Here is a 9446-nt window from a genome sequence, read left to right as displayed (position 1 = left end):
TGGGGTAGTCATGAGGATTGTGTTGTCAGAGAGCAGAATGACGGGAGGGAAACCACATGGATTCTGTAATCATAGCCACCTGGTGGTAACCGTAAACTGGCTTCATTCACTCGGATACTGACCCTACCCTGGGAACAGGGGCGCAAGACTAAGTAGGCCTCAATAGGCCCTAACTAAGGCTGACAGAGCCAGGAGACCATACTTGAGGCGGGGTACAGGAGAAGCCTCTGCCTTACTTGCCCACTGATCCCCGTCTGCCCCACAGAACCCTGATGCCAACCCACATCCAACAGCCCAGGACCTGGCAGGGTTCTGGGACCTGCTACAGCTGTCCATCGAGGACATCAGCATGAAGTTTGATGAACTCTACCACCTCAAGGCCAACAGCTGGCAGCTGGTGGAAACCCCCGAGAAGAGGAAGGTGAGCATGGAGCAGTGCGGAGGGGAAGTCCAGGGACAAATTCCTGGTCGGCAGTAACGCTGCCCACATCGGTCAGTGCTGCTTGGCTCCTTCTCCATGTGTCGTCTTTGAGCTGGGGGCTCACGTCCATCAGCGCGCGGGGTCCACGCTCGGCACTTGTCCAGCATGCCGCTCTCTCTGTGTAGTTAAGACTGCCCCCCTGAAGCATGCCATCCTGTCCTGCATGTTCAGAAAACGGGGCTCCAGGGAGACACTAGTATTAACATGGCTGTTGTGACTTTGGAGGCAGAGAAATGGTCCTTCTGGGGCCAGCCTCTTCCCTGAGGCCCAAGCTTCTTTCTGTAAAACAGTGGCACCCAATGACCCTTCTGGTTATTGGTGCTGGACTGTGGCTCTTGTGAATTCTGATCCCCTAGAATAGCATGAGAAATGTGACCTGGGAGTTGGAGGCCCTGAATTTAAATCCCATCTCTGGCTATCGATTCAGGCTTGTTCCTGAGTTTCAGGCTCCCAGTGGTTCAAAACGGGTGGGAATAGGTGCTTTGCTGCTAGAACATTCTAGGATTCTCAAGCTTGCTTTCTGCTCTTATGCCTTGTGCTCTGCCCACTATCATCGCTTCTTGTGGCTTTCTGATTCCAGACGTGTGTTGCTTGTGCCCGATGCAGGGAGGCTGGAGTGGAAACTCCAGCTGCCAGCATACAGTGGGTGGTAGCCCCACATAAAAGGTGGCACCTTTATTTTATTTTTCTTCCCTCCTCACTGTCTCACTAAAGGAAGAGAAGAAACCACCACCTCCAGTCCCAAAGAAGCCAGCCAAATCCAAGCCGGCAGTGAGCCGTGACAAGGCCTCTGACGCTGGGGACAAGCAGCGCCAGGAGGCCCGCAAGAGACTCCTGGCGGCCAAGCGGGCAGCTTCTGTGCGGCAGAACTCAGCCACAGAAAGCGCGGACAGCATCGAGATTTATGTCCCCGAGGCCCAGACCCGGCTCTGAGACCAGGATGCAAACAATTTTAAATCATTAAAAAGAAAACTAAATGTGAATAGAACAAAATTTTCTCAACCTTTAATTATGTCTAGAGACCCTGAGCCAACTTCCAAATTGATGCATACAAGGGCTCACAATTTGGCTTTTTTGGGTCCCTCCCAGCTTTAGGTTCTGAAGACTTCACTCAAAAAGTCAACAGAAAGATAAAACTGTAAAACTTTGTTTTCCTCTTGCTGGCCATGGTGGACTAGATAGATGGACTTCTTCGGCAACCTCCCCAGCCCAGCCTCGAGACTGCAGTCTTTTTACTTGTTCTGTCTAATGAGAACTTAAACTAGCTTGTTTACAAGACTACGACAGTCCAAGGGCAGCCTTGGGCACCTGCCATGTCCTTCCTTTTCCAGGCGCCTCCGGCTCTGACCTTGCAGTTTTCATTCCTGCATTTTTCTCTTTCCTCTTCAGAACTCATACAGGGGCTACCATCCTAGCTATGGGCTCTCTGGTCTCAGCCCTTTGAGCCCAGAGGACAGAAAGATGGACACTCATCCCCTCCCCCCCAAGTGCTCACACACAGCCTCTCACACGTGTGCAGACCGAGGCCCTGCTGCCATCCCTAGCCCCGGGCACGGGGCCTCGCCTCTCTGAGAGGAGGAGGGTTTAAGTCTTTGAGTGGGGGAATAAGATAAAAGCCACAGTTACCACACCCCAGATGTCTGCCTTTTTCTTCTCTCCAGCCTCTTCTTCCTTCAGCAAAAAGTTACGGCTCACAGTGACTTACAGGGGGCACTCAAGAGTGGGACCCCATTTTTAAGGGGTTGTCTGTCCCTGGCCAAGCCTGTGTACAGCACCCAAGGGGCAGGCAGCTGTCCGTATGTATGTGTACATATGCACATAGACCTTAGAGTGTATATTTAACAAATGCCCCTCTGCTCACCCATGCCCACCAGCGCCACCGCTGGCTCTCGGGGCACCTGGCAGGAGGCGGGTGTGTGAATAGCATATATTTTTACATGTACTATATCTAGGTGTGTGTACAAGTGTGTGTAAAAATATATACCTGTGTGTAACAGCCCTTATAATTTGGTCTCCCACCTGCCCTCCACTGTGGGCCCATCTATTTTTTTACCCCAGTCATCTTTCTCTCTCCCCTGCCCCACAGCCCCACTCCCAGGGTGTCATGAGCCCCAAGCTGCAATGGCCTGAGCCTGCAGGGTGGGGGGAGGGCAGGGGGAGTGTGAGGCCCGGCCCGCAGCGAGCTCAGTGTACGAGGGCTGCTCTGTGCCGTGTACAGACAATGGCACTAAAGACATTCTCGTGGCCGGCACTTGCTGCAGGGGCCCTGGGGGAACTGAGGGCCTGCTCTGGGGCCCCATTTCAGCTTGGCCGCCGTCTGTGACCTTGGGCAAGTCACTTGACCTCTGTGTGCCTCAACTTCCTCCTCTGTAAAGTGGGGACAGTCCCTGCCCCTCCCTACCTCACAGGCATGTTGTGAGAATAAATGAGGTAATGTGTACCCAGGGTCCGTGGTGTTATTGCAATGGGACAGGCCTGGCTGGGATCCGGTGGGTGAGGTGGACGCCCCAGGAGACTCAGCCAGACCCCCTTCCAAACACAGCTCTTTGGAGACAGGCTGATTTAAGTGCAAACTAATTCCAGCTCTACCCGTATGAGCTGGGTGATCCTGGACAAGAAAAATAAGCTCAGTTCCTCACCTGGAAAATGACTGCAACCTCTACCTTACCAGCTTCCTCTGAGAAATAAATGCTTAATAGTTGTTATATGGGAGCCAAGATGGGCTACCCTTGCTGAGACAACTCACACTTCCTCCACGGATTCCATCTCTCCTTGCACACCTCCTGGGATGGGGTACTCGGTACCTCCACCCTGCAAGTTGCATTCACTGAACAGACCTCCTCAGGACCTATTCTACCGGCCCGGTGCCTGGCGGTCACTGACTGAGCTCACGCTCTGGTGGGGAGACAGACAGTGAACATGTCAGCGATGAGTGCAGGTCTACAACAGGTGGTAGAAAAGATGCAATGCTTTGAGACTGTGGGAACCATGAGAGCGCCACCCACTGGTCTGGACAGGAGGCATCTCGTCAAGCCCAGAAGGATAGCCAGTATGAACCACCTTGCGGGGAGGTGGTGGCGTGCAGACAGGGCAGAGCCTGAGGACCGCACATTCTACGCAGAAGGAACGGGGCAATGGGGGTAGGGGAGGCGTAAGGACGTGTGTCAGTAAGTTCTGGGTCAGCTACAGACAGCTGGTCTCCCTCTGCTGACCAGCCTGCATTCCAGTGCCCTCAGGGCAGGGGAGGCACAGAACCACCTTCCCAGAACTTCGTTCTTCCCCAGTGGGGCCCCTCATGAGCTCATCCCAAACCTGTGGGCCGGACCCCCTGTGCCCAGTTTGGTGTACTGTCTCTGGGTCCTGTTAGTGGTGGCTGAGTGTCCAGTGACCATGGCTGGCTCTGATTAACTCCTGCGGCTGGCAACTTCTTGAACCTACCCCTACCCTGGCTGGGGGTGACCTGAAGGGTGAGTGGGGAGGCTCCAGGCTGCCTTGGGCACAGAGCCAGACACTCAGCGTGGGGGAATGCAGGAGGCAGCCAGCTGCACGTGAGGCCACTGTCCAGCTGGCAGTCCAGCTCCACTCCAGACAGGCCTTGGGAGACCAGGGTGAATCCTGATCCTTCGGAGCCCAAGTGTTTCTGCTGCAGCAGAAGGAGCCTTGAGGGTTGGATCGGGGCCCTAGGGATTCCTTGTATCAGGGTGCCAGGCAGGGCAGCGTTTGATGTGCCAAACCCAAGCCCCCACTCCCAGGCTGACTGGTGCAGCAGTGGAGGGACCCCCTCCTCGACCCTTAAGTTATAAGGACAGTATAATGAACACCATGTCCTTTACCCAGAGTCACCAATTATCAACATTATGCCCATTCGCATTATCCCTTACAGGTACATACACAGACATTTTCCCTCCGCAGCCATTTGATAGTAACTTGCATACACACTTCACCCCCAAATATACCCTGCAACTCCTAAGAATAAAGACATTCCTGAATGACCACAATTATTCCCCTTATCAAATGAGTGGCCCTCGATTATGTGCCTTACCAGAACGACACTCGGTGCCCAGACATTAATACTGACTAAAGCACAGCCACACTCCAAATGCCCTGCTGACACCCTCTGACTTCTCCTTTGTATCCACCACAGATCCCATGAAGAATCAGTCACTGCTTTCAGTTACCATGTCTCTCTAGTCTTGGTGAACCAAAATTTCCTCACTTTTTTTTTCACGATGCTAACATTCTTCAAGTGTTCGAGCATCTTGTAGAATGTTGCATAATCTGCATTTATGTTGTTTCATGACTAAATTTAGCTTGAACAGTTTGGATAAGGATATGACTTAAATGATGTCCCATCTCCTGTACTCGAGCAAGGAGGCATTTGTCATTTCAGGAAAAGGCTGACAACAGCTTTCCAGAAAAGCTGGGAATGAATCCTCGGCTTCTGCATTTCCAAAGCCTGGCCTTTGAGGGAAGGGAAAGGACCAGGGCCAGCAGAGACGGGAAGCGCCCTCCCAAAGGCTGTAGGGTGCTGGGGAAGAGGCAGAGGGAGGAACTGCGCCATTGCTGGGGCCCTGAGAACCACCCACAGGACTGCAGCCCAGGGCCCAGGATCCCCGCCTAGACCCTGTGCTCCCCAAGCCTTGTGGGGTCTCCACTCCACCCCGCAGCCTGAGAGCAAAGAGCGAGAAGGCTTGGCCACGGCCAGGCGCAGCACTGATCCTATGGCCAAGACAGCAGGACAAAGCCATGGCCACTGTGAGCCAGAGACCATGTGGATGCCAGCATGGGTAAGTGCCCTAGGGACCCCCGACAAACCGAGATGAAGTTCCTACGACCAGCACTGAAGTGGGGTTTATAAGGGAAATTTAAGGTGAAGGTGTGTCTCCTGCCCATCTGAATCTGGCTTATCTGAAAAATCAATGTGGTCCCCACCAGCCCTCCTGCCCCCTCCTGATGGCATCCAGAGGAGCTCTCCAGAAGTCTTCCCTCTGCTCCCTCCAAAAGTTACCATCTGCTCAGAGCCCTTCACAGCCTGCCCAGTGCCAGCAGGAGAATATCCAGCCTCTTCACCTTGGCCCTGGAGGCCGCTGCCCCCCCTTCCTAGCTGTGCCTCCCCCGGGAGCCCATCCCTGGCTCTCTGCCCTCCATCCCCACCGCAGGCCTCGCACAGGGAGGCCATGTCTCCCCCACCAATGCAGTAACCATCTGCCCTGCCCTCAGGTCTCAGGGGAAGCCCTCCGGAAGCACCCTGGCCGGGCTGGGCGGGTGCAAGGGCCCCTGCTCTGCACTTGGAGCACGAGAGTCCCTTCGCTTGTTGCTGTCACTGGTATGATGATACTTGCATCTGTGTGACTGTGGATATGTCTCCACCAGTCTCAGGGCCTAGCACAGAGGACAGCCTCAAGAATTATCTTCTAAATGGATGACCTTGTTTGAGGAAGGAGGTGTGGGACTTCACAGTGAAGGCAATATTTGAGCAAACAGGAGTTCTCCAAACTGTAGTAGTGAAGGGCACAGCAAGCAGAGGCAGAAATGTGAGACCGTGGCTAGTCCTGGAGCAGATGGTGCTGGACAGAACCTGAACGCCAGGTTAAGTAGTAAAGGCCTTCACCAACTTTACATGGAACAAGGGTCCACATCACTTACCATTAGGGAAATGTAAATTAAAACCACAGTGAGATACCACCTCACACCCGTTAGGATGGCCAAAATCCAAAAGACAAGGAACAACAAATGCTCACAAGGATGTGGAAAAAGGGGAACCCTCCTACACTGCTGGTGGGAATGTAAATTAGCTCAACCACTGTGGAAAGCAATATGGAGGTTCCTCAAAAAACTAAAAATAGAAATGCCATTTGATCCAGGAATTCCATTCCTAGGAATTTACCCAAAGAAAACAAGATTCCTTGATTCGAAAGACATATACACTCCTGTGTTTATTGCAGGACTATTTACAATAGCCAAGATATGGAAGTAACCTAAATGTCCATCATAGATGAATGGATAAAGAAGATGTGGTACATATACACAATGGAATATTATTCAGCCATAAAAAGAAAAGAAATTCTGCCATTTGCAACAACATGGATGGATCTAGAGGGTATTATCCTCAGTGAAATAAGCCAGGCGGAGAAGGACAAATACCATATGATTTCACTCATTTGTGGAGTATAAAAACAAAGCAAAACAGAAAGAACAAAAAAAAGCAGTAGACTCATAAACACAGAGAAGGGACAAGTGGTTACCAAAGAGGGAGGAATGGGTAGGTGGAGAGGGAGAAGGGGATTAAGTGGCACCATAATTCCCAATCACAATATAGGTAGGTCACAGGGATGGTAGTACAGCACGGAGAACACAATTAATGACTGTAACATCTTACTATGTTGATAGACAGTGACCGCAATGGATAGGGTGAGGGCTTGACAGTATGGGTGAGCGCTGACCCACTGTGTCGTGTATGTGAAAACATCATAAGATTGTATATCAATGATACTGTAATTTAAAAAATAGAACAAGGGCATTTCCTCCCACAGAACCCAGCTTCCCATGAAACAGGGCCCGCAGTCCCAGCATCCATGGAGCCATAGCACCCTGGTGACCCAGCCAACACCGAGGTTTGTCTCCAAAACATGTCCATAGAGCCCAACCCTGGGGAAGGCCTGTAACCAAGGGGATCCGGGCCCCTGGGGACCCTCAGTGACCAATGGCTTTTAACTTCTGTAGACTGATAACTCCTGCATCTAAATCTATAACCTGTATCCTTCCTTATAGTCCACATTTTCCACTCACCACCATCTCCTCTTGGATATCTAACAAGTGACTTCAAAACTAACATGTCCATTAACTAGTAAAAGAAAAAGGAAGTGAGAAGGGTTAGAAAATCACCATTTAGCAACCATCATAGAAACAACTTAGTCATCAGTGGGGTTAAAGTTGTGGGTAAAAGTTTGCTGAGAAACAGAATATTCAGTCTTAAAGGAGCACCGCACAAATTACTTACGAACATATTAACTACAAAAGTGAAAAATAGTAACTTTCTGATGAATAAATCTGGCAGGCACTACCTTAACTAGGGCCAAAGGTATTACTGCCAGTGATGGGAAAAATACCATCATACGTCTCCTGACAAGATGCACTAAGAAGGACACAGCTTCACTTCCACAATACTCCTGTCAAAAGTCCAGAACCTGAAGCTCCCCATGAGGGAGCACCGAATAGTGGCCTGGACTAGCCAAGAATGTCAAGTGTCATGAGAGACAAAGAAAAGCTAGGGAACAATTCCAGATTAAAAGAGATTAAAGACATCTCAATAGATGCAAAAAAAAAGAAAAGGCATTTGACAAAACCCAACACCCTTTCATGATAAAAACACTCAACAAAATAGGAATAGAAGAGAACTTCCTCAAATTGGTAAAGGGTGTCCAAGAAACACCACAGCTATTATACTCAGCAGTGAAAGACTGAAAACCTTCCCCTTGAGGTCAGGAACAAGATAAGGATGTCAGCTCTCACCACTTCTAGTCAACACTGGACTGGAGATTCCAGCCAGGGCAATTAGGCAAGAAAATGAATGAATGAATGAATTGCATCCAGACTGGAAAAGAAGAAGTTAAACTTTTTCTATGTGCAGATAACATGATCCTTCACACAGAAAATGATAGGTATCCAGAAAAAAACTATTAAGAGTTAGTAAATGAGTCCAGCAATGTTTCTGGAAATAAGATCAATATCCAATAATCAATTGCCTTTCTATGGTGCTATAATAAAATATTTGTCCTTTGCCCCTAGTTCCTGAAACATACAGCTCCTAAAACCCTTGGAATCTCTGGAGTAATGAATGTGTTTTGTATGCTAATGAGATAACTGGTGACTGGGGATCTCTGGGTAGCTTCAAGATAGAGGCTGGCTGATTTGAAGGGTGGAACTCTCAGCTGCACTCCCCAAACTCCAGGGAGGGGAGAGAGGCTGGGGACCAAGTCGGTCATCAATGCCAATGATGTAATCATGCCTCTGTAATGAAACGTCCACCAAAACACCTAAGCAACAGGGACAGAAGTGTGGGTAACCTGGGGACTCCATACTTGCAACGGGTATCTGATGTGAGGGCAATCTCGTGGAAATGAGCCCTTAAACCTGTGGAGTCTGACACGAACTCTAGGTTAGTGAACCAAACTGAAATTCAGGACACCCAGTTGATGTCTAGAGAGTTGGAGAACTGGCTAATATTAGGAAAAATCTCAAACATTTGGTGTCAGAAAGGTTGTGAGTAAAAATGGTTCAATTACCAGTGAACAACCTGAAAATGAATTTTTTAAAAAAAATTCCATGTACCGTAGTATCAAAAAAAATTAAAGTACTTAGGAATTAATTTAACAAAAGAAGTACAAGACTTGTACACTGAAAACTGCAAAGCATCATAAAGAGAAATTTTTAAAGACCCAAGTAAAAAAGGGAAGGTTTCATGTTCATGGATCAGAAGACTTCACATTAAGATAGTAATACTCCCCCAAATTAATTTATAGATTCAACATAATCTCTACAAAAACTCAGCTGTATTTTCTGCAGAAATGGACCAGCTAATCTGAAAAGCCAAAGCAATCTTGAAAAAGAAGAACAAAGTTGGACGGCACGCTTCCTGTTTCAAAACTGAGTACAAAACTGAAGTAATCAAGATGTGGGGTACCAGCATAAGGACAGACATATATATCAATGAAAGAGAATTAAATAATCCAGAAATTAATTTTCAACTAATTTTCAACAAGGATGCCAAAATATTCAATGGGAAAAGAACAGCCTTAAATGGTGCTGGACGAGTAGATATGCAAAAGAAGGAAGGACACTGGACCCTCACCTCACACCACATGCAAAATTAACTTGAAGTGGATTAGAGACTTGAATATAAGACCTAAAACTATTAAACCCTTAGAATAAAACATACGTGTAAATCTTCATGACTTTGGATTAG

General features: G+C 48.9%; 1 protein-coding gene across 15 annotated transcripts in view; it reads left to right on the top strand.

Moving 5' to 3' along the window:
* Nucleotides 1-2921, top strand: part of DLGAP4 (DLG associated protein 4) — a 185121-nt gene extending 182200 nt beyond the window's left edge. For all 15 annotated transcript variants that reach the window (XM_073236650.1, XM_073236651.1, XM_073236648.1 and 12 more), the window contains 2 exons: nucleotides 266-421; nucleotides 1196-2921. In XM_073236650.1, coding sequence (XP_073092751.1) covers nucleotides 266-421; nucleotides 1196-1414 — 375 coding nt within the window. In that variant the 3' untranslated portion in view covers nucleotides 1415-2921. The remainder of the gene's footprint in view (nucleotides 1-265; nucleotides 422-1195) is intronic.
* Nucleotides 2922-9446: the final 6525 nt, after the last annotated feature.

This window comes from Manis javanica, chromosome 5, assembly GCF_040802235.1.
Source record: "Manis javanica isolate MJ-LG chromosome 5, MJ_LKY, whole genome shotgun sequence".
NCBI classification, from domain to species: Eukaryota; Metazoa; Chordata; class Mammalia; order Pholidota; family Manidae; genus Manis; species Manis javanica.
The sequence above is the reverse complement of the archived record's forward strand: the minus strand, read 5'-3'. Positions and strand labels throughout refer to the sequence as shown.